The 24,961-nt window shown below is 44.8% G+C and overlaps 1 protein-coding gene across 3 annotated transcripts; it reads left to right on the plus strand.

Moving 5' to 3' along the window:
• Positions 1-5,003: 5,003 nt before the first annotated feature.
• Positions 5,004-19,484, plus strand: NUCKS1 (nuclear casein kinase and cyclin dependent kinase substrate 1). 3 transcript variants are annotated; one of them, XM_054395901.1, is made up of 8 exons: positions 5,004-5,030; positions 13,326-13,375; positions 14,472-14,577; positions 16,024-16,079; positions 16,384-16,536; positions 17,054-17,206; positions 18,145-18,294; positions 19,278-19,484. In XM_054395901.1, exons 1-8 carry the CDS (start codon positions 5,014-5,016, stop codon positions 19,475-19,477), a joined length of 885 nt encoding a protein of 294 aa, XP_054251876.1. In that variant the 5' UTR covers positions 5,004-5,013; the 3' UTR covers positions 19,478-19,484. The 3 variants fall into 3 exon arrangements, with proteins under 3 accessions (XP_054251876.1, XP_054251877.1, XP_054251878.1); XM_054395902.1 differs by having other exon boundaries at positions 18,148-18,294; XM_054395903.1 differs by lacking the exon at positions 16,384-16,536.
• The last annotated feature ends 5,477 nt before the right edge of the window (positions 19,485-24,961 follow it).

Genomic DNA, 24,961 nt, shown 5'->3' on the forward strand with positions numbered 1-24,961 from the left:
CATCTTTGTGGCCTTCTCTGGACTCTCTCCAGCAGCTCTGTGTCCTTCTTATGCTGGGGACACCAGAACTGGAGGCTGTATTTGAGGTGGGGTCTCAGCAGAGCAGAGTCAAGAGGCAGGATCAATAAGGTTTTTCTCTTCTGGAGTAGTTTCATTTGAAACCAGGACTGCAAACTGCTTTATCCCAATTCCTGCTGAACTGGGAGTGCTTTTGTTTGGCAAAGCCTTCCCTCTGTCTGCCTTCTCTTCCTTTACAGAATCTGTGGAGGGAGAATTGATTAAGGACAGGAACTGATTGCCTTCATGAAGCACACCCCCCCCCCCCCAAAAAAAAAAAAACACATTATCATTCCGTTTTCATTCTTAGGAGCTGGAAAGGATTGAGGTAGGAAATTGAGACCCAATGGTGATTAATTGAAAGCTGAAGTGCCTGGGCTAGGATTCTGTTGTGCAAATACTGCTAAATTTGGGGTTATAGGCACTTAAAAAATATTTTGTTTTTTTGCACTGCTGGATTCAGTGTAGAAATGTGTGAAAGGTGGAAGTGGTTAGCAACAAAACTGCCCTTGTCTTGTTGAATTTTGCTGCCTAAATACTGTGTTAAAAGAAGAAAATAAGTATATATATATTTTTTTTTTAATTCTATAAATACTCCCACTGCTTTATGGACCATAGGGAGAAAAATTTAATCTTCTATAGGATCTATTCCCAAACCCATTCAGAGGTTCATCTCTTATTTATTGATTTCTCTATCAAAAGATTTTAGCAAAGAGGTCAATCAAGCACTAAAGTTGTCCTTACAGGTGGAGAAGTTGAGGCATGAAGTGGAACTTTCTGTCCAGGACCAACTAGTTGCTCAGGTCAGTGAGATTTTGGTCCTGAAAGGCAAAAAATGTCCAATTCCTGGGGGTTTTTTTTTGGCCCATTTGCCAGGCCATGCACCTTGCAGGAAAGCATCTTCCTAGCTGTTGCATGTCAGTTTGAGATGTTCAGAGATTCCTAGAATGGGTTGGGTTGGATGAACTCTTGAACATCACCCAATTCTAACCCCCCTGCCATGGGCAGGGACACCTCCCACCAGCCCAAGTTGCTCAAAGCCTCATCCAGCCTGGCCTTGAACACCTCCAGGGAGGGGACATCCACAACCTCCCTGAGCAACCTGTGCCAGTGTCTCCCCACCCTCACTGGAAAGAATTTCTAACTAATCTCCAGTCTAAATCTCTCCTCTTCCAGCTCAGTTAGTTTTACAGGACTTGAGGGGGGGTTATTTGGTTTGCTTTGCTTTTGGTTTGCTTTTTTTTTTAAGCTGCTTCTGTGTCCACACAGCAAGCTCTGAGAAAAAAAAAAAAGACAAACCAAAGAGACACCTGCACAGCAAAACTGTTTTCCTGTCTGCTTGGGGTTTTATGCCCATCTCAAGCAACAACTGTTCCTGTTGTGCAGGCTTGCTTTTGACATTTGTCTGCTGTGTCTACAGAGATGTTAACAAACAGTGTGGAAAAAGAAACCCCCCCCCAAGGCACACAGCAGTACCGGAAACCAGCAGGCAGAAGAGAAATGATCTGTAACAAAAGAGAAACCTTCACACATCTCCCCTTGGCTTTTTGCTTGGTTCTGAGAGGCACTTAGGGAAAAGAGGTCCAGATTGAGAGGTCCAGGCAGCAAAGAATCACTGGAACAGGGTTGCCCGGGGAGGTTGTGGATGCTCCCTCGCTGGAGGTGTTCAAGGATGGGTTGGAACTGGATGAGTTTTAAGGTCCCTTCCAAGCCAACCCATTGTATGAACCTCTGAATCTAGCCATGCTTTCTGCTGGGATGGGCCGTGTGGAAGGAAAGGTTGCTTGAGAGATGATTGTGCCCAGCTTGTGCTGGCTGAAATCAGTCGTGGGTTGGATAACAACTGGAAGGGAAAAACCAACTTGAGTAAAGCAGCTTCTAGGAAATACTTGAAGCAAAGTGAAGTCTTCTTCATGCAGGGATAACAGCTTGAGTCTTTCAAATATCAATCAGAAAAGCATCACTTTGGTTTTAATGTCTGATGGTTCAGTGGTGTCTCAGTCAGGAATGAACTGTGTAGAAAATGAAGGTGCTGGATGTTCCCTCCTGAAGTGCCTCCTTTTTACTCTGTGTGACTCTGGGCCAACTGCACCCATTCCCTTCTCCTCCCCAAATTGTTTCTCATCCCTAGAACTTCAATTTGTGGTCAAGGAACTCCAAACCACACAAAGTTTAACGGTGTGTGTTCTGTGTTGGTGACAGCAAGCTGTGGGTCCACAGAGCTGGGCATTTTGCTGTAGAATTGAACAGGGCTGTGGTTCAGAAATAGTCAGTGAGGACAAAAAGTCTTTTTTTGCTTGTTTGATTAAACTGCTTGCAGTTATGCAGAAGTCTTCTAGAGGCAGAGCTGTGGTTACTGTAAAGTTGCAGTATTATCATTAGAGAGAGAGAAGAAACTCCTGGGAGGTTTTCTCCGTATCAATCAGTAACTAAATGCAGTATTGCAAACATTTGAAATAAAAACAAAATCTGATGTTGCTGGTGTAGCTGTTTGTTGTTTTCCTCCCCCCAACAGCCCTAAAATATGAGTTGAAACTAGAAGCAACCTTGCTGTCAGCAACAGGGTATAAAGCACAGAGTGAACTGCTCTGTGTTGCCTGCAAAACAAATTAGAGCCTTTTGACTGAACCATCTTAGATTTGTTTTACTGACCCACAAGAGGGATGGAAGCATGCAAAAGCTGCACATCTGTGAGTCAGCCATAGGGGGTTTAATCAACTAGATCCAACTAAGAGGAGAACAGAGCATTCTTTGATGTGGATGGTTGTCAATGCACCTTCCTTTGGCTCATTAATTTGGAGTGTTTTGGGACTGGCCATGCTGGCAGGGAGTGCAGAGATTGATAGATTCATAGAATGGGTTGGGTTGGAAGGGGCCTTGAAGATCATCCAGTTCCAAGCCCCCTGCCATGGGCAGGGACACCTCCCATCAGCCCAGGTTGCTCAGGGCCTCATCCAGCCTGGTCTTGAACACCACAAGGGAAGGAACGTCCACAGCCTCCCTGGGCAACCTGTGCCAGAGTCTCCCCACCCTCACTGGAAAGATGCTCTGGATGTAAAGATGCTCTGGATGTAAAGATGCTCTGGATATCTCTTCCCTTCCTGATGAGCTTAATTTTCCTAAGTATTGACTTGAAGGCAGGACAGGGCACATCTGAATTGATCAGGAAAATGGCTGTAATTCCAAAGGAGACAAATTAAGCTCAAGCAGAGCATTAAATGAACTCAGATTACTCCTCTAACTAGGTGAAAAACTGATTCTATTTGTGTTGTCAATCCAATCTTCTCAAATAATTCAACACACAGAGAATGAAGGATGTTTTTATGTCCTGTTTTTAATAAAATGGAGGAATGAGTCTCTCAAAAGATTTAAGGGTGAAAGTGACTTGATATTGTTGAAGCTGTCATTTGGATGCTCTTTTCCATGGCAGAACCAGCTCTTTTTCTAAACAAACTGAGCTAATTTGGGGTTTCTGTGGAATTTAAAGCCTGAAGGACCCAAAACCTTCCTTGGATTTTGCATAAGTTGTGCCATGTTCTACCCTGCAGAGTGTAATCTAACCTGGTCTGGGGCATGCCCCAGAGCACAGAGGTGCTGCTTGGGTCAAGGTGTTGGCCTGAGCCAGCCAATGCCATGGCATTCCAAGATGTCCCTGTCAGAGTGGCAGTGGCAGGGCTGTGACAAACGCTGTGCTGGTCCCTACCCGTTTGTGTATTCCCCCCAGGCAGACCGCTCTGAAGTCAGGCCCTGAATGGTGACACAATTACCATGACAAAGGGACCTGCCACAGCAGGATGGGCGCTAGGATCACCCTCTCGGGCCCTAACCTGCCTTCCTAAGCCCCACACCTCGGGGGCATGGCAGGCCCCCAGCCACACCCCGCTCCAGCTCCTCGCAGGCCCCAGCCCCACAGGGCACTGGCAGCCTGAGGCAAGCTCAGGACGAGCAGCAAGATGGGGCCGGGGCAGCGCTGCCAGCCGGTGACAGGAGCGGGGCTCACACCCGCTGCCCCGGGCTCGACGGGGGCGATCCGATGCTGGGGGGCCCCAAGGGGACCCAGCGGACTTGCAGGGCCCTGTAGGCCCTACCCCTGTGGCCCTGGCCACCGCAGAAAAGTAGCAGCGCTGCCGGACGGGCCCGCAACGGGCGGTGCGGGGCCCTCGCCACCCCCGGGGCCGCTGCGAGGCGGCGCGGCGCTTCCCCGCCTTTTCCCTCCAAAACCACGCCAGGCCCTGCGTGGCGAATCTGCGGGGAGGGCCCCACGGCCGCGCCGGCTTCCGTAAGCCCCAGAAAAGACTCAGGCCGGGTACCGACAGCGGCGGCATAGGGCTGATGTGGCGAAACGCGGTGACTTGGCGCGGGTGGCAGCAGCTGTGTGCCGCCGTGAACCGGTGGCGAATCTGCGGGCAGCTCCGCGGCCCGCTCTGCCGCTCATAGCAGCTTGAGCGTGTGGGGCGCTCTCGACTCCTTCCCCTCCCCGCGCCGAGTGTGGGCAGGGTCTGCCCGCCGTGATGGTTCGAACTAGCCAATGGAACGCGGCATTCGCCCCGCCGCGGCCAATGAGCGGAGGAGGAGGTGGTGCCAGCGGGGTAGGCTGCAACGCCCCCTGCTCGCATCCTCTCGGCGGTGCGAACGCGACCATTTTGCGGGGGGGATCGGCGAGCAGCGGCGACCGCGGCGGCAGCGGAGGAGCGGTGACCGGGGGTGGGGGGGGCCGCGGCCCACGCAGAGGAGCGGGTGTCTCCCGCGGCGGGGCGCGGGCCGGCGGTGGCAGCGCCCGAGGGAGAAGAGGCGGCTCCGGGAGGCGCGGCCTGAGGCGCTGGGCCCAGGGCTCCCGCTCGCTCCGGGGAGGGGACGGGCGACGCCGAGCCCGCACCAGGCGACCGTTTTTTTTTCCCCTCCTTCCCCTGAGCACTGGGTGACGTCCCCAGGGCCGGGCCCGAACCGCTGGGGAAAATGTCCAGGCCTGTCAGGTGAGTCCTTGGCGGAGCGCGGAGGCCCTGCTCCCGCCTCTCCTCCCACCCGTGGCGCCAGCGCTGCCTCCCTCTTTCCCTCCCTTCTCCCGGGTCCGGCCCCCGCCGGCGGGCCGGCGGTGTAGACCCTCCCGCGCTCCTTGCTGCAGGCCTCGCCGTAGGCCGTGCCTGGGGAAGGGGCAGCCCGAGGCGAGGCGGGCTGGGCGCGGAGGGGCGGGAAGGACGGTGTAGGCTTGTTGGAGGCCAGGCGGGCGGCGAAGCTCCCTCAGGGCGAGGGGCGGCTGCGTGGCCCTGGGGAGGAGAGCGGGCGCGGCAGCGGGGGCAGGGAGGCCGCACGGCTGCAGCGTGGGCCATGGTCTGGATTTCCCCCCTGCTCCCCCTTTTTTTTTTTTTTTTTTTATTCCTATAACTTTGGTTATTTATTTTCTTATTATTTGCAATGCTCCTTGTTGCAAGCCGTGCCTCGGGGGGGGTGGGGGGTGTGTGCATCGCCCTGGGCTTACCGAAGTGGGGGGGAACGGGGAGGCGGCAGCCCTTTTCTGTGCGCCGTGACGGGGGTGCAAAGAAGAGGCCATGAGATAGGCCGCGTACAGCGTCCCACATTTTGTAACGGGAAAAAAAAAATGAATCGCGACGATCCACCGTGACCCACTTCGTGCAGAACGGGCGGGCGAGAGGCGGTATTCGCCAGCCAGGCCTCTGTCGCAGCCCCCCGCACCCTCTTCTAGCAGGGTGGGGGGGGTGGTGGTGGTGGAAGCAGACCACGCTGGCTGGGGGAGGGGACACGCATGCAATACGCCGTGGCCAGTGAGGGTCTGGAGGAGAGGGGCTGTGCATAGAAGTTAAACCACGTTTATGGGAGGAGTTCGGAGGAGCCGCCCCCTCTGGTGGGAACAGCATTGAACACACGCCCTTTTCCTCTCGCCTGGTAGCTAACTGCTCTACCCGGGTCGGTTTCCTACTGGTATTTCCCCCTTTCCTCCCCTCCTCCCCTGAGATGACTGATTTTAGGTCGTGGGTAGGAGGAAACCGTGGGCCGTTTAGCTAAACGGGCTGTATTTCCTCCAGCAGGTAGGTGGTGGTGGTGTCTGTGTGTTTAGTTGGACCTGCAGCGGGGGGCTGCAAGGGAATCTTCCACTGTTGAGTGATACCTTTGTGCACCTAGAGCACAGAGAACTTACCTTCTGAAGTAGCTGAAGGTTAGTGAAGGTGGGGAGTGTGTTCTTTTTCAGTTCTTTCTGGGAAGTGCTCAGAGAGTCAAGTTGTACTTTTGGTTGCCTTTATAGAAAAGGTGAGGTATTCGTTGAATGTTCTGATTTTTTTTTTTTTCATTCTGGAGATGTTTTGAAGAACTGGTTGCACTTCTGTTCCCCATAAGCCTGATCTGGGATATTTTTGAGTAATACATAGGGAATTTATTGTGGCTATAAAACTTAAGTACTTAAATTTATAGGTAGTAGCCTTCATATTTAAGTAATCTCTCTAACATGTGAGAGTTTAAAGACCAGTGGAAACCAGGACTGCAGTGCTAAGTAGGGAGGTTTAGTGCAGCAATTAGTGAAGTTGTTCTTATTGCTTTTTTTTGACCAGTAGTGTATTTCAGTAGGCAAAGCTAAGGGTAAATAAAGCTCAAAGTTCCAGCCTTAGGGAATTGTTGCGGGTGCAAAAGGTGGATTAATAGGACTGAGTGTATGCCCTGGGTATGGCATTCTGCAAGGCAGGGTGTTGGAGACTAGTGGTCTGATCTTGAATGACAGTGCCTGTGTTCTGAAGTGACTTTGCTGCTCAGGGTGACACTTCAGTGTGTGTTCAGCTGGTGATTTCCTTGGCAGCACTGGGGTCTTGCTACAGGTAAGGAAAGTGTATCTTTAAAAAGTGCAGCTAATATTAAGTAACTTGCGTAAGCAAGCAGTTCTAAAAAAAATAACTAAAAAAAAAAAATACAGAGTCCTTCAGTGTTGGGAAAGATCTGACTGGTCTTACCCTCAGCTGACAGGCAGAGGGCTGCAGGAAAATGAAGTGCCAAAGTCCAGCAGGCTGTTAGTAGTAGCAAACCTTTTGGGCACATGTCAGGAATAGATTCAGCCATCTGCTATCTAACAGCCCTTTCAGGGGCAAAAATGTAAATATTCAGTGGCTAGGATGTTATATTGCCCTATTGGTAGCTGCAGAACTCTCTGAATAGATATAAAATACTTGAGAAATTGTACAATTCTTTTTTTCCTGTCTATCTTAGCTTATGGTTGGTAATGTGGAAGGAAGTCTGGTGAAGGGTTCCTCATCAGAGGAACATTTAAGGTTGTGGAAGTTTTATTCTTTTCAGTGGTGTTTGAGTAAACATGTCTGCTAGTTTCCAGTGAGGAAAAACGCACCTGAAACAATGAACCTAATAAAATCCAACATGGATCCTCACTTTTTACTCCACTTGTCTATAGGAGACTGAATCTGGTTGTTGAGGTCAGTTCTCAAGATTAAGAAGTAGTAATAAAGTTCTGGTGTTTCCAGACTTCATGTGCCTGGCACTTAGGGTCAAGGAGTTCCTACACAATTAAACTTCTCCTTTGTGGACTATTATGGTCTCACCACTGCTGTTAGAAAAAGGCAAGGAGTAAAATGTAAAGGCCACTGCAGTTATTTAACCTCTGATCTTGTGGCTAACTCTTCTAAGTACTGCAGAGAGCATTTGATGGTTGCAACACTATATCCGTATCCTTAAATATAAATGAAATTGTTTTGAGCCACTATTTGTATATACACCACGAATGAAGGTGTTTAAAGTAAGAATTTTGCCTGTAGATTTGATGGAGCTTGCTTCTGCCTTTCCTCACTGGTTGCTTTGACTTGCTGGGTACTCCTGCAGGCATTGCAAAATGAAAGCTGTGGGCAGGTGTGGAAATCACAGGGGATTTTTGTTTGTTCATTTTAAGATTGAAGCCAGTTATGAATTGATCTATCTCAGTGCTTCAAGGCTTTACAAATCTAATTTTTCATTATTAGTACCTTATGAAGATCAGTCTTGCTTTGGCACTGCAGTGGAAGAAGGGTGGTCCTTTGAAATGTTACTTGAAGGAAAAATACATTTATTTAGTAAATAAAATGTAGCTTGTTACCAGTGTTGTACCTGGATGCTGTAAAGGGTAAATATTGTGATTCTGGAAAGCTTCCAAGGGGTAACAAGGAAGCAACACTTCTTGGGGACTGGCATTTAACTTGAGTAATGATGTGTGGTCATGTCCAGAGATAAGGTAGAGACAGTTTCCAGATGAGTAACAAGATACCCTCCTTGGTCTGAAGAGAAACAGAACAAGGTGGGAGTAGGATAAAAATCAAAATACACAGGTTTCAGAATTGATTTTCTGTGTGTTTTGGGGGTTGTTCCCCTCCCTGCTCTGCATCAGAACATTTCTGTGCTGTATTTTCAAAGCTTCTCCACTGTAGTTAGGTTCAATTGGATGGCCACAAGGTTGCTTAAATAATTGGTGCATCATTTAATTGTTATGTGAAGTGTCAAGACATGTATCCATAAAAATTATGCAGATACCATAAGCAGTACATGGTTCTTACAGATGTTTCAGACCCGTTGACCTCTGTAACTGGAAACCTCTAGTTGGTGAGTCCTGTCTGAGCACATCTGTGCCAGTTGTTAAGTGGACTGACACCAAAGTGATGTGGTTTAGGTACCTAATTGTGTCAACCTGTGATGCAAAATTGCAAGTCAGTATTCATTTAAGGCCTAAATCACTGCAGATTTGTTTAGCACAACTTGGTAGAAGTGTTTCCTAGCCATCTTTATTTTCTTATCTATGTGTTAAAAAGGCACCAAAGGCGTGGGTCTAATGCCAATAGTTACTGATAATGTGGGAGCTGGAATGAGAACTGGAAAGTGAAACTGGCTACTCCCCAAGCTCTTGCAGTGAGAAGGGTCCATAACTCTTCACAAATACTTAGTTTAATGGTTCTGTTGGGTAAATGCTGTAGTTAACAACAAAGGATCTCAGTAACCATTTAATCTGTCATTCATTTCACTTGCCACATTGTGTCAGTGCATGGGTGGTTACTTCTGATAACAATTTCACCTAAACATTCTTCTCCGGTGCATGAGGAGATCAGTTACCAGCGTTTTGCAGCCTCCCCATGGCATTGCTTTTTAGAGAATGTGTATTTTCTTTACTCTTGGCCTTAGCTGTGGATTTTAATACCTATGGAAATACCTGATGATCTGACCATCCCCTTCTGAAAGCTTTCTGACAGCTCTGAGACGTTGGCTTAGAGACTGAGGGCGTAGGGACTTGCCTAGCTGAAGATGAGCTCATACTATACAATCCTGATTTGATTCTATAGGCACTTAGTGATCCTTTTAAAAGTTATTATTTCACAATTTCAGTTTTATTAAGCACCAAATATGGCCTGTAAGATGTACTGTGCATGTCTGAGCTCTTATTAAATACTAGAGTATGACTTTGCTAAGTAAGTGCTTGCAAAGATGAGTTACTTAAAAGATGAGCTGCTCTTTATTCCACAAATACTGGATTGAGAGCTGCTATAAAAAACTATCAGGCCCTGTCTCTACACCTTTCCTCCTCCATTTCCTTCTCACATCAACACTTTAAATGTTCAGTTGAATTAGGAAGTAAGTTACCTTTAAATTTCAGTGCATTTTTTAAACCAGATTGAACAATACCCATCCCAGGCATCTAGTAGACTGTCTTTTTATGCTCTTGTCTGACTGAATTTGACAAATAGTTTATTCCTGGTTGCTTGCCTTAACATCTTGGTTTTGCTAGTGCCAAAGAGATATACTCTACATTGACAAAACCAGCAATATATTTTTTCCAGCTCTTAACTCCAGTGAATTTCTGCTGTTTTTATCACCTTATTGTAACAGAAGATGGGGTCTGTCTTTGCAAACTCATAGTTATTAAGTGTTTCCCATCAGGGAAACAGTGCTGTTGACACTTGTAAAGAGAACCATAAATTGATCCAAGTGGGGTGAATGATGAGTGCAGAGTGAGGAGAGTGGCCAGTGCAGAGCACTTTGTTTCAGCCCTTGTGAGCTTCACTGATAATGTTGGGAAAACTTGCAAGTTTCTATCTTCAGTAGTATCAGAGTAGATACTTCTTTCCTCTACCCTTCTTGCCTTGCAAGATAAGATAAAGCAAGTTGAACAGGCAGCTTCTCTGGGTAGCCTGTTCAGTGCCTCACTGCTCTCATGAGGGGGGAAAATTTCTTCCTAATGCCTAATTTAAGTGGAGCTTCTTCCAGTTTGAAGCCATTACCCCTGGGCCTGTCACTCCATGCCTTTGTAAACAGTCCCTCTCCAGCTGTCCTGTATCCCCTTTCAGGTCCTGGAAGGCTCCTTTAAGTTTTCCCTCATAGATTTCTTCAGGCTGAACAACCCCAACTCTTTCAGCCTGTGCTCACAGGGGAGCTGCTCCAGCTCTCAGACCATCTTTGTGCTTCTACCTTGAAGGCTGCTTCTACCATGATGGCTTTTATGTTTGGGTGGTTGTTTTTGGTCCAAGTGTCACCCACCACTCCTGTTCACCAGGCTGTGAGAGCCAAGCAGGATTTGCTGTCTAGCTGGAAACAGAGTACAGTGTTTGGGAAGAGGAAGGATGTTTTCCAGAGGGACAGTATTTTTCATTGAAGTTTTATCTGACTGCTTTTCATTTTCAGTACATTGTGGGTCTGGGAAATAAGTAAGATGAGGCTGTCTGACCAGCTTACTACAAGGTGGCAATATTGCAGTTTCCATCTTGTTAGATAGGAGATGTCAGAAACTATTTACAGAGCATGTGGCAATTCTACTTATTTTTTTCCACATTAGAGGAAAGTAATAACTCATATTTACAATATATGTAATAACTTTATTCTTCATCTGATGCTTACCAGAAGAATGTTTTCTTTTTTTTTTTTTTTTCACATGTGGGATGGGTCAGGAGGCAGCTTTCAGAAGACTACCAACTGGAACAGGAGTTGGAGTCCCTGGGCAGTAGCCCATGACAAACTCTGCCAACAGTTGTACTCCTGAATTGATACTGCACCGTGCTCTGTAGCACACTGCTGTTGTACTTTGTTCCACTCACACGTACTCTGAAGCTTGGATGGGTTTCAACCTGTACAAATGTAATTAATGACTCGTCTTGCCTGCCATTTGTTTGCTTGTTAGGTTTGTTGTTGAGGGGTTGACTTTTTTCAAGAGGCTTGGAGCTGGGTCAAGATAGAACAATTATGTTCCTTCATCTTTTTAAGTCTGCTGCTTTAAGCCATGAATAGAGCTACTTGTACAGGAGGGCAACTTGTAACTGGTTTCAAAAGGATCAACAGCCAGAACACCACAAGGACTTTTAGGGTGTCTTTTGGTTTAACAGTCATATCAGCAAGGCATGGTGGAAATCACAAAGTGCGGCTCAGTTGTGAGAACTGAATGTGAAATTCAACAGTCTTGCAGTCCAAGAACAGGGAAGGACTTTGTGGTTTGTGTGGTGGATGGAGCTTGTGCTGGCTTCTCTTTGAAGTGCTCCTCAAGTCCATGATGCTGGGTACGTCACCTAATCTGTGGCTCATGGACTTTTCTAGCTGTAGAGGTGGACTTGTGTGATGATTGCTGTGAAACCACCTTTGGCTTTGGGTCAAAAGGATTGTAAATGGTGTATGGAAGGGTGTCAGTGATATGCCTTCTTCAGCTGTGCCTCCTGTTCCATGTCAGCCATAAGAGGTGGATGTTTGGAATCTGAGTTTGACTGAAGTGTTATCAGCTACAAGTCTAATCTAATTCAAGTTACCTTGGTTCCCTTGAGGAGCTGCATTTCAGAGCAGTTAGGTCTTATCAATAAAGTAATTGGGACAGGTGCTGAGAAAATAGCCAGCAGTCACCAACACTTTAGGATTTAGGTTTTGCTTATTTATTAAAGTTACAGAAACGGATCCAATCTTGTTGGCAGTGAGGCATTGATCTTAGTAATAGCTACAGGTGTGGTTAACTTATTTTGTGTAGAATTGACCATTACATTTGCACTAGTCATGCCAGTTTGTTGCCTGTGCTGCTTTCAGTTTGGTTGGAGAGCAGAGTAGGTGCTGATGAGGTAAAGAAGGTGTGGGTCTATACTCTTTGGCTGTCCAACAGTTTGGGTTAAATGTCTTCAATTTTTGTGCCAAGTTAAGCATCACAGAATGATAGGGGATGGAGGAGATCTCTGGAGGTCATCCAGTTCACCTCCCCTGCCAGAGCAGTTTGCACAGGATGGCATCCAGGCAGGTTTAGAATGACTTCAGAGATGGAGACTTTACCACCTCTCTGGGCAGCCTGTTCCAGTACTCTGTCACCCTCAAAGAAGAAACTTCCTATGTTCCAGTTTGTGCCTGTTACCCCTTGCCCTGTCTCTGGGCACCACTGAAAACAGCCTGGCATCAGCCTCCTGACACCTACCCTTTAAGTATTGATCAGCATTGATCAGATCCTCCCTCAGTCTTCTCTCCTCCAAGATGAAAAGCCCCAAGCCCCACAGCCTTTCTTCACAGGAAATGTTCCAGTCCTCTCATCTTTGTAGCCCTTTCTTGTACACCTTCCAGCAGTCTTGAGCATTGTAAGCAGCTGTCTTAGATCTTCTTAAAGCATCAAAGTAATGAACTGAGAAAGCACCTTGAAATGCTTTAGAAACAGGGCTCATGTGGGAAGGCAATTCTGAGCAGAAGATACGAAGAAGTATGATTGTATGGAGAAGCAGAGGTTGAAAATAGCAGTCAGGAAATGTTTATTTCATGATGATATTTGTGCATCCCATGTTGCATCCCTGGAACCCTGCTCTTGAATATCACACCTTTGGGACAGGGAGTTAGGAGAAGCACTGGCTTGAGGGTCAGGCTGATGTGTTCTGCTTGTCTTTATTCTTGGGCTGCAGGCAGAGCTTTCAAGTAGTGCTTTTACTACTGCAGTGGCAGTTAATGATAGAGAATTTTAATAATAAAAGAAGCACATAGCATAGGTTCACATGGCTCTTCCTCACTGCAGTTGTGAGCCTTAAGAGCACCTACCAAAAAGCACTTCCAAACTCTGAGACTCTAATTCAGGCTCTGATAACAGCTCCTGGGGAAAATGCTAGAATAACCATGTGCTCATTTCTGACTTCAGAGCTGGAGGTGGTTTATTTATGAGAGTTTGGGGATGCTTTTGGGTTACAAATCCCGCACTAGAAGCAAGGACGTGGCAGTTCCTTGCTGCTTCAAGAATGTTTTTGTATCTCTGAGGTTATGAATTGCTTATGTTTATTTGTTTTTCCATCCTTTTTTAACAGGAACAGGAAGGTGGTCGATTACTCTCAGTTTCAGGAATCAGATGATGCTGGTAAATTAATTTGTTTTCTTACCAATATAATATTCTTAAGTTAGAGCAGTTCTTTTCTTGCTTTGCATGTGAATTGTTTTGCTTCCAGTCGCATCTTTAACTTAAATTCTAAGGAGTTTCTGCTCTTCAGAGTCTCTGAATTGTTAATAAGGATTTGAAAATGTAATGATTCTCGTATGTTTTGTATTAAACAAACAATGGTGATAGAAATCTTACTGTTTAATGCTTGTATTGTTGTAGTGCCTGGAGGCTGTTGGCACCAACTGTTTTCTTCCTTGGTCTATGTTATGGTCTGTGGCAGAATCTCCTTGATGCTACTTCGTGGGGTTTTTTTTGCCTACATTAAAATGTTTTCAATTTATTTCAGTGGACTCTCATTAATCCCCTTGTGTCAGGCATTTTTGTGAATTGCTTCTGAAAAAAAAAATAAAAGCTTTATGTTCTGTATGAATTAACAATATTTCTGGAAGCCATATGGAGCATGTTTTGTGTTCTTAGCAAACAGACATACTGCTACTGTTTGCTGAGTGAGGTTACTCTGATAATTAATGGAAACAAATATGCAGAGTTCTTCACTGCAGCCCTGTTCCTCATCTTGGATGAGCTATTGTGTAAGAGGGTAAAAAGTTAGGCTGCAAACTACTACACAGTGACATTTTTCCCTACCATAGGACAGCAAATAAAAGTGTTGGCTGTTAAAAACATACCGAAATACCTGGGATCATAGAATGGTAGGGGTTGGAAGGGACCTCTGGAAACCCTCTAGTCCAACCTCTCTGCCAAAGCAGGATCACCTAGGGTAGGTTACATGGAATCACAGCATGTTAGGGGTTGGAAGGGTCCTCTAGAGATCATTTAGTCTAGTCCCCCAAATATCTTACCTCCTCTAGCAGGCTTTTTTTCAAGGGTATGCACTTCTCTTGAGCTTGGAGGAGGTGGTGTCTGAATATTAACCAGCTCTTTTGGACCCCCAACCTTCTAGAACCCTAGCCCACAGGATGCTTTCAGTAGATCTTTGAACAGGACAAAATTAGTCTTCTTGAAGTCCAGGGTAGAAATTTTCTGATTCAAACGCATTTTGTACTGTCCCATCCAGATGAAGATTATGGAAGAGATTCAGGTCCCCCCTCCAAGAAAATCCGCTCGTCTCCCCGGGAGGCTAAAAATAAGAGGCGGTCTGGGAAGAATTCTCAGGAGGACAGGTAAAAGAAGCACTTCATCTGTTACCAACATGTCTCCAAACCCTGTCCTGTGTGTGGGGAGCAGTGTCTTCTAAGAGGAATGATTGTAAGTGGAACTCGGGGCTGACAGAGCTCTCAATCACACAGCTTGCATAACCAACTTGGACATTGAGGTGGTGCTTGTTGATCTGAGTAGACAGAGAAATCATGTGTAAAGTACTTGTCACTATTAGTGTGTCACTGCAATAGCTGCTGGAGGTAGACAGTTGGAATGAATAAATGTGAGTTACAAATATTGACAGCTAATAGAGTTACCCAGGTAAGTTACTGGCGAGGTGAATTTTATTTTCCATGTTCTTTTCAGTATGCTCAGAGCATTCCTGTGGCTCAAGATGTAACAGCACAGCGGCAGTCAGGAGTAGGGACTGTGTTAGATTTGTGAGTCTTTTCCTCATTTCTAGTTTTGTCTAATCTATACACAAAGTATCTGGTTTTGATAACTGGGCAATGTACACAGCATGAAGGAGTCCAGAGAAAACAATGGCATAAAGATTCAGAATAAAACTTTAGTCCATCTATAACTCAGCCAAGGATTGGTGTCTAAAACATCAACATTCTAACTGTAAAATCAAAGACATCTGGATTATTAGTAGGATCAGAAGGAAGTGCATGGTTCATCTCAACCAGGTTATTTCCTGGTTGGTTCACTTGAGAGTATCCCAGTGTGGTGGAGGTTGGAAGGGACCTCTGGAGATCATCTAGTCCAAAACCCTGCCAAAGCACAGCACCCACAGCAGCTTGCCCAGGAGGACAATGGCCAGGGGTGGTTGGAATCGCTCCAGAGAAGGAGACTCCACAACCACTCTGGGCAGCCTGCTCCAGGGTTCCAGCACCCTTACAGCAAAGGATTTTTTTCCTCCTGTTCAGACGGAACCTCCTGGGTTCCAGTTTGTGTGCCTTGCCCTGTAACTGGGTACCACTAAGAAGCACCCAGCCCCATCTTTTTGCTCCCTACCCTTTAGCTCTTGCTGAGCATTGCTCAGATCCCCTCTGGGGCTGCTCTTCTCCAGGCTCAACAGCCCCAGGGCTCTCAGCCTTTCCTCCTCACAGAGATGCTCCAGGCCCTTCAGCATCTTTGTAGCCTCCACTGTATTCTCTCCAGTAGTTCCCTGTCTGTCTTGGGGAACCCCAGAACTGGGCACAATAGTCCAGATATGCCCTCAGTAGGACACAGAGCAGTGAGAAACTTGACTGCATGTCACATTGTATGCAATGCAGAGTTTGAACATTCTCTTTCCAGCCATAGCTACATGCACAGCTGGGTAATCCTGATGTGTAATACCCAGGAAAAAATGCAGATTCCCAGCCTAGAGATCAATTTGCTCTGTGAAAATTGCTGTTTTCCATACAGCAGTGACTGAATATGAAACTAACAGCAGTCAGACCCTGTCTTTCTCTCATTTTCAGTGAGGATTCAGAAGACAAAGATGTGAAGACTAAGAAAGATGATTCACACTCAGCAGGTAACTAAATTCTATAGTACTGATGAAGTATCTTCAAATAAAAGATTAGTTTGCAAGAGTTACAGGAGTAGGATTTGACAGAGGAAAGAGAGTTCTGATAGAGAAAAATGCACTTTTCTAATACATGTGACTTGATGTTGCCTCTACTGCTGCTTCTTCCAGCCCTGGTTTGGGATAACAGATTTTTGTATTTTGTGTGTTACAGAGTTTGTCTTCACAGGTGTGTGTTAACCTCTTCCTTCTAAGTTCTCATCCATATCTCAGGCTGATGAAAAACCTTCATGTCCATACCTTTTCTTTCCAGATGAAGATTTTGGCAGTGAAGATGATGACTTAGGAGCAGATGATGGCAAAGCTGACAGTGACTATGAAAGCTCTCAAAAAAGCAAAAAAGGAAAAAAGGCTAAACCAGAAAAGAACAAGAGAGCAGCTTCCAAATCCAGGAAAAGGCCTGCAGGTAAAAACAAAGAAGGGTTGTTAGTCTTTGCAGGGAAAGATGCTGCACTGGATTGTTGTTGGGTTACAGAAACAGGTTATTGGGTTGAAAGTAGAGTTATAGAACAGAGTCTCAGAGTGCTTTGGGTTGAAAAGGTCCTCTGAAGCTCATCTAGCCCAACACCATTACAGTGAGCAGAGACACCTTCAACTGGAGCAGGCTGCTTAAAGCCACAGACAACCTGACTTGGGACTGGTTCCAGGGATGGGTCTTCTACTACCTCCCTGGGCAACCTGGGCCAGGATCTCACCACCTTAGTAAAAAATTTTTTCTTCTCTAGTCTTGAATCTCCCTCTTCTAGTTTAAACCTTGTCCTGTCACACACAACAGGCCTTGTGACTGTTCTCCTCTCTCAGTGAGCATCTGGATTAAGTTCCTCCTGAATGACTTGACCTTTGGCTTACCCACCTTCTAGCTCAGGGGAGTTGGGTTGGCTGTGTTGTGTATCTTCATGACAACTTGGTGACTTTTGCTGCAGAGGACAGTGAGGATGAGAAAGAAGACCACAAAAACGTGCGCCAGCAACGGCAGGCAGCATCCAAAGCAGCCTCTAAACAACGAGAGATGCTCATGGATGATGTGGGTAGTGAAGAGGAAGAGCAAGAGGATGATGAGGCACAATTCCAGGAGAGTGAGTGAGAAAAGTGGAAATTAATATAGCATGGGTATGTTGGGTTGTGAGTTTATGGGTCTGGCCAGACAGCAAAAGGAATGGTTTAGGTTGGAAGGAACCTCAGAGCTCATTTACTCCAACCTCCCTGCCATGGGCAGGGACACCTCTCAAGTAGACTCAGCTGCTCAAGGCCTCATCCAACCTGGTCTTGAACAGCCCCAGGGAGGAGGCATCCACAACCTCCCTGGGCAGCCTGTTCCAGAGTCTCACCACCCTTCTACTGAAGAACAACTTCCTCAGCTCCAGTCTAACCCTGCTCTGCCTCAGCTTCAAACCATTCCCCCTTGTCCTGTTGCTGGACACCCTTATGAAAAGTCCCTCTGATAGTGAAGACCTGAAGTTTTCTTTCATTTATCACTGCCTGTCTGCCCAACAGGCACATCTAGAATTGCTTTACAAAGTCTGCAGTCTCAATGCTTTCTGCTATTTCTTGTTACCCCATTGGTTTTGAGGCATTGAGGCAGCTTTCAGATGGTGACCAAGTACTTTGCCCTTGATTGATCAAAGTAGGACAGTTTGTTTGATAAGAAAAGGTGGAGTCAGCTGGTATCACCAGGAACCCCAGGAAGTTCTTGCAATACAGAGTGCAAAGATGATCTCAGGATGGAGTCTGATCAGCATTGAGAAGATCACTTAACTTCTCTGTCAAGAGATTCTCTGTGTTTTGAGATAAGTTGCTTTTTGAGGAAATAGAGCATATTTTGAGGATCTAAAAAAACACCCTGGCCTTCTAGTGCTTTGCCCCTAGTAGTGTGAAATCTGCTGTGTCAGATTTCTGCAGCACAGTATGTAAATGGAAGCTCCCCAGGTCACAGGCTGCTAGATTCTCCTCTCCACAGTTTAATTGGATGATCAATTGTTTTCTTCCAAAACCTTACATTTCTTTGTGTTTCCAGCAGATTCAGGAAGTGATGAAGACTTCCTCATGGAAGATGATGATGACAGTGACTATGGCAGTTCAAAAAAGAAAAACAAAAAAGTCTCCAAGAAATCCAAGCCAGAGAGGAAAGAAAAGAAAATGCCCAAACCCAGGCTAAAGGCTACAGGTGAGCTGATGCAAAGGAAGTTAAGCAGTGTGCTTTAGGGGCTGTTTTTTCCTACTATGCAAAACTCAATAAAAAACTTGAGTCAGTAGACAGTCACCTGAAATGCAACTTTATGATTTAAAGCAGCACTATGAAATAATAAGGTGGCTTTAACTTCTAATTAAAGGTTGAATTGGTTCGTGGGGAGAAACCGTATGGATTCCCAGACCTTCCCTCTTAAGATGCTGGAGTCTGAATTTTTATGTGTCACAGCCAAATAATAGAATTCCTGGCTTCTTTTTTTTTTTTTTTTTTTTTTTTTTTTTTTTTCCCCAGACTTAGGAACTTTGTAGTGTTTTCAGGGTGGAGGAAGGTGGAATCTGATCCAAAAGAAGTATTTCTGCAGGTAGTCTAAAACCAAAATAGCAATGTATGTATTGGTTTGACAAGAGGCTAGTTCTGGCAGTTCATTATGTCATATCCAGGAATCAGGCAGGACTTGCAATTAAATAGTTTGGAAGTCTTATTAGTTAACTTCTCATAGAATCAAAGAAAGCTGGGGTTGGAAGGGACCTTGAAGATCATCTAGTTCCAATCCCCCTGCCCTGGGCAGGGACATCTCCTTACTGGACCAGCTTGCTCAAGGCCCCATCCAGCCCTGCTTTGAATAATTCCAGCCTTGGAGCCTCTCTAACATCTCTGGCAACCTGTTCCATAACCTCACCACCCTCATGGGGAAGAATTTCTTCCTGGTGTCTCATCTAAATGGAGCTTCTTCCAGTTTGAAGCCATTATCCTGAGGGCTGTCACTTTCCAGCTCAGCTTTACTAATGAGGAGTGTTCAAAAAGAACCTATGTGTGGTATGGCTGAAGAGAAATGAAGCCTGCTACTGAGTCTCTTGTAAATTCTCTTTGTGTGAAGCCATTTGACTTCTGTTTTTTTGGTTTGGTGGTGGTGGTGGTTGTTGCTGATCATAACTTTGATAAGCTTTTTCTTTTTCCAGTGACCCCCAGCCCAGTGAAAGGCAAAGGGAAGGCAGGTCGCCCCACAGCTTCCAAGACAACAAAAGAAAAAACCCCATCCCCCAAAGAAGAGGATGAAGAGCCTGAAAGTCCCCCAGAAAAGAAAAAATCAGCCAGCCCTCCTCCAGAGAAGTCAGGAGATGAGGGATCTGAAGACGAAGCCCCCTCTGGTGAAGATTAAAGGGCAGTTGAGGAAAACCTTTGGTTAAAAAAAAAAAAAAAAAAGGAAAAAGAAAAAAAAACAGGAAAAAAAAAGAAAAAGAAAACATCCATAGGGGTAGAACACGGTTTTGGCTGTGGCTTGACTCAATGGGCTTTGAATGCTGTCTTTACTTTCAGCTGTTTAATACAGTGTATCCTTTTTTTAATAAGAGGAAACCCTTCTACAGTCAGATTTTTGAAGTCAATGTTCTCTGTTGGCCATTCCGTTCCCCCTCCCCCCTCCGAATCTGAAAGCCATTTGAGACAAATTGAACAGACCACTGAAATGTCTATTTTCTATTTTTTGTTTGTTTTCAAGGGGTATTGCAGTTGTGAAGCAATAGGATTTGAGCCTGATTATGTGGAAACCATACTTACAGCTTGTTAAGTAGAATAGATTTGCCAGTGCTGGTAAGAGTTCCTTTAAAGCTATTATTCTAAGTTGGAATACGTGGGGAACAAAATGAAGCTCTGCTTTAACAAGCTTTAGGTGATAAAAGTTCACTCAAAATAGTTGAGATAAATCCCAACTGAGGAAGAAGAAACATGGGGAGGAACCTTGTGTTTCTTGGATTCAGGCACGTTTTTGATGGAAGGCAATCAAGAGACTTGTAGATGATCCACTGTCTTCTTTAGACTCTGCAGTTAGGGTGCAAGATCTTTTGTCTTTGGATTCCAGACTGTTCTGCTTTAGGCAAATTGCAGATCATGCTATAAAAATCCAAGCTTCTCACATCCATTCACCCTCCTCTATTTCTGCCAAGGCTGGGCAGAACAGGGAAGAGAGTTCGAAAACAATGTTTTTAAGCTCTGTTTTCAAGCTGGTTTGTTTCTTCCGAGGTTGGCTATGGATGGGCAGAACAGGGAAGAGAAATTGAAACCAATTTTTGTTTTGAACACTGGGTTTCCTTTTGGTGTTGTGGAAAATGCCTTTGAAGGACAGTGTAAACCTAAATTCTTCAGCTTTTAGGGCAAGGGAAGTCCTTTTGTCGGTGTGAAGCAAAGGATTCCTCTAATGGTCTGGTCAGTCTCAGATTCCATGAGTCCCACTTGTTTCTCTTCTCTCCCTCCACCTGTCCCCAAAGGCTGTGTAGTCAAACCTCTGAGCCTCTCCAGCTGCAGTTTTGGACAGCAGACTTCCATGGGTATTCAGCATCATCATGATGCCACTTCCATTCCTTCATCCTTCCATCCCACAGCCTTGGGAGGCTTTGCTCCCACATAGACAGGGCTGCTTCTGACTCTGGTCCCTGAGCCTAAAAACTGCTGAACAGGGAAGAGTCTTAAAGGGTGAAACTGGGAGGAAGTGGATTTTGGAAGCAGTGTAGCAGGGCTATCATTTTATAAGAAAAGCAGGATGTCCCTCCAAAGGCAAGACACTTGAGCTGTGTGTGTGTGGTGGCATTTTAATGTTGGTTTTATGAAAGCAGCCATATCCTTTTTTAAACTTCAATCAAAACACACAAAGCCTTGGGTTTCAAACCCTAAACCAGAGGCTGCTACCATCTTTGGTGGTGGAAATACTGAAAACTGGACCTGCATTTTTCTCTCTTTCCTTTTTCTTTTTAGTTCTGAAACCCTTTTTGCTTTCTGTATGTTACTCACAGTTAACTTAGAGCTGGCAAACTTTGCATTTTTTTTCCTTGTGTTTTGTTTTGGCACAGAACTACGTATTTTGTAACCAGCCTCCTGAAGGTAACATAAGGCAGCTAACTAGTTGAGATTTCTGGTACACATGCTACCAGATTTTAAATCCTATTTGGATTTTTCAAGAGCTTTTTAGATGGGATACACTAAAATATAACCAGGAAGGACACTTGGCTGAGTGACATAGGGAGGCTGAAGATGCTGAGCACAGTGTGGAGCCTCAAATGTGGAATGGGATATTAATATAAACAGGCAGAGTGATTGTCTTGTGTGATTCATAGCCATGGGTTTTTATTGAGGCTGGTAAATTACTTTACCTTGGCTTATAAAAAGAAGTTCTCTAACAATTCTTCACTATAATGAAACTCCTGTTGCAGTTACAATAAAGATGATCAGTGTTGCTATTGGAAATCTTTTTTTTTTTATTTTATTTTAAAGTGGTTTCTTTTTGCAAAACAGCTTAAAGCTGGAGCTGAAGTATCAGTCCTACATAAGCAGTGGATGTAATTCCCCTCTCCTCTCCCACACCTTCCCACTTCCCATGTTTCTGGGGGAGAGCAGAGTCTCTTGCATTTCATCCCCTCCTAGTTCAGTGCTTCTTGGGTCACAGGGAAAAAAATGGCCTTGTTTGGAAAAAAAAAAAAAAAAACTCTCCAACATTTAGATGAAACATGGGAATAGTGCTTGTCTGGTGCACATAGATGTTCCCCTTCTGGCCAGACTGTTTCAAGCTCTTCTTAGATTCTTGTCTGTTGGGATTTTTTTTTTTTTTTTGGTATTAAAATGTACAAGGATTACTTAAACCTAGAACACCTCCAGCTGTTCTGGTCAGACAGCAGTTTCTTTACCCACTAGACCAGATTTTCCAAAGAGATATCTTATAAGTTCCACTTAAGCTGTGTTTTTTGTCATTTTTCTTCCTAACACAGTTAACTAAAAGCTGTGAAAACCACATTTCTGTTGCCCTCAGTTCAGGTTTTGCACTGGGATTATTTTCCACCTGACAAATTTTGCCCCTTTTATCTTGCAAAAACTCTTCTGCTTTCTCATACATTCATCTCTCATGGCTGTTCCAGGCTTTAGGATGCTTATTGGTGGAGTTTGTCATAACCCAAACACTATGGAAGTCCTCTGCTTGTGGGATTTGGTGACTTGAAGGTTTTCCTGTTTTGCTGATCTGTGCAAACACTAAGCCCTGATAGTCTCTTGGTTACTCTCTAAGAAACACAGCAGTTGCCATTTTTATGGCTGGAAGAAACTAATTAAGGGAGAAGGTTAATAGAAGGTTAATACATTTATTTTTTTTTAAGTAGCTAATATTTTTCAGTAGTGGCAGACTTAACCATTTTTCAATGTCCTTTTTTAATTCCTCTGAAGCATTCTGATTTCTTGAAGGAAAGCTGTAAAAATGCCTTTCTTGAGGAGCATGAACAGTTCTTCAGGGAGCAGAAAGCTTCATTCACAGGAGGAGGCTTTGAAAAGATTGGCTTCTGTTCCCCAGCTGTAATTTTTGGAGCCTTTGCAGAGAGGTAAATGGATTTATTCCCAAATTCACTTAATTTAGTGCCCAGCCCTCGTCTTAGTCCTGAAATGGTAGTTCAGAACTAACTTCATTCTCTGTCCTGTCTCAATCCCCACCACCACAGTCAGTTTTGCAGTTACATGCCAATAGTTCTGCCTTTAAGTGGCCACAGGGCTTGAGCAGTCCAAAAACCCCTGCAATTCCAATTGGAATTTCATACTATAGTTGATTTGCTTCAGTTTCTGTTCGATCAGCATGAGAATGCCAAACATGCAGCGAGCTCAGCAGGTTTCGGAACGGAGCGTGGGTGAGAGCAAGACTTAGAAATGGGGCAGCTGAGATGCTCTGAATTTTGTTGGCTAATCCCAGCAGCAGAAAACTGGAGGGAGAGAAGCAGCAACACATCTCTGGGTGACTTCTGCTAGGGACCCTCACCAGCACCAGGTAACGGTTGGGAGCCTGCTCAGCTCCTTTGCCACCACACAGCTGTAGCCACAGGTGATGGCAGTGGCAGAAGATGCACTTGAATTCCTTCTTTTTTTTCCTCTCTCTTTTTTTCTTCTTTTTGTTTTTTTTTGTTTTACCCCTCCACTGGTGATGGTCACAAAGGTACAATTAAGACACTGAGGCACCCAGGTTAAAAGGAGGGAGGGAAGTAAACTGTAACATGCTGGAAGCTTTTTTTGTTTGTTTGTTTGTTTTTTTGAGCTGTAGAAACTGGTGCTTTGCTTTTATGTAATTTGTTTGTGAAGTGTTTATTTTTATAACAGATCATGTTGTCCAACACATGGTTCTGGAGAGAAGAAAGGAAAAAAAATATCAACACCACACTCAAACCAACAAAACTAGAAACTGATCCATGAGTTGAATATTTGAGAAGTTCATCTGTTGGAGGAGGCAGGGTATGACAATGTGAGCAGATGGATATTTAAAAGGGACACTGTCACAAAATAGTTGCTGTTGGATAGGATAAGGTTAGGTTTGGGGGTGGGGGGTGTCACATCTATATGTGGAAATTATATATTCTGTATGTATATGATCAAATAGAAAATGTTTGACTTTTTGGGTTGGGTTTTTATGTTTGTTTGTTTGTTTGTTTGTTTTTTTTCCCCCTGAAACTTTTGACTATTTTCCTAGTTTCGGGAGGTTTAAATACAAGTTCTGCAAAACTTAACTCCTCTTGTTCTTTACTGTCCCAAGATGACTTTTGGGTTGAAGTACTCTTGAGGAACATCCACGGTGTCCTTTGGGACACCTCCCCAAAACCCAAATGTCATCCTCATAGTTTTTTGTTTGTTTCTTTTCTTTTCTTTTTTTTTTTAGACTTCCCACTTCAGTAGCTGATTGGCATTTTAATGTCTTTTCATGAAATTCTTTATATTTAAAAAAAAAAAAAAAAAAAAACCAACAACCTAAACACACACAAACCATTTCTGAAGTCCAGTCCAGTTCTGGCCATGTGCTGACTCTTACCAACCACTATTGGAAGTGACTCTCTAGACTCTGCCCCTTCAGCCGCGTGAATCGAGTGGGTCCCATCGGTCTGAGCATGCTCAGTGTGACTGCAAAAACCACCATTGTGCATATGCTTTGTATATTGGGGGCAAGGGGTTTTTTATATATATATTTTGGGAGAGGGGTGGGGTGGGGGGTGGGGGGGTGGGAAAGTGGGGTGGGATGGAGAAATCCTCAATCAGCTTAAAGTCAGGATAATTGTGTGCAAAAGCCCCTGAAGTATTTTGTCGTGTGAGTGCGCCGGGTGCGAGTTGCGCGCATGGGAGCGTCTGACATCTTTATTCCCTTTGTGTTCTGAAGATTTGTGAGTTTTACTACTTCTATTTTCCTTTTTTTTTGTTTGTTTGTTTGTTTTCTTTTCCCCCTCTCCCTCCCCCCCGCTTCTCCTGCAGAAGCAATTGTTACAAAAGGAAAGAAAAAATTGTAAATAAGAGCTACGTAATTTTTTGTTTAACCATGAACATCATGTCACAGCAAACCCTGAATAAAATCACTTTGGAAAAGGTAGAGGAGGAGACTGCAGGTAGGGCCTTGAGGTTTTCTTTACCAGCAAGGCATCCTTCTGTGGTATGCAATGAATATTTGTCTCGAGTATTTGCAACACCCTGGTGAGCTGTTGGAAAAATGGAGCTCTTTGCAGTTCCTCTCCCCATCCCCTTTGAGTTGTTTTTGTAATTTAAGAGTAGGCAGGGATTAAAAAAAACAAAACAGGGGCAGCTGCAAACAGCATTCAGTTGTTGGGGTTGGGGTGAAGGGGGTGTGGACTTTGGATGGCCATCA

The sequence above is a fragment of the Indicator indicator genome, chromosome 35 (assembly GCF_027791375.1).
Source record: "Indicator indicator isolate 239-I01 chromosome 35, UM_Iind_1.1, whole genome shotgun sequence".
Lineage (NCBI taxonomy): Eukaryota > Metazoa > Chordata > Aves > Piciformes > Indicatoridae > Indicator > Indicator indicator.

What these genes read in the sequence shown, in the direction of transcription:
- NUCKS1 (XM_054395901.1), top strand. An exon ending in AAGAATTCTCAGGAGGACAG is followed by an intron (nt 14,578 to 16,023) that starts GTAAAAGAAGCA and finishes TCTCATTTTCAG; the next exon opens with TGAGGATTCAGAAGACAAAG. An exon ending in AGATGATTCACACTCAGCAG is followed by an intron (nt 16,080 to 16,383) that starts GTAACTAAATTC and finishes TTTTCTTTCCAG; the next exon opens with ATGAAGATTTTGGCAGTGAA.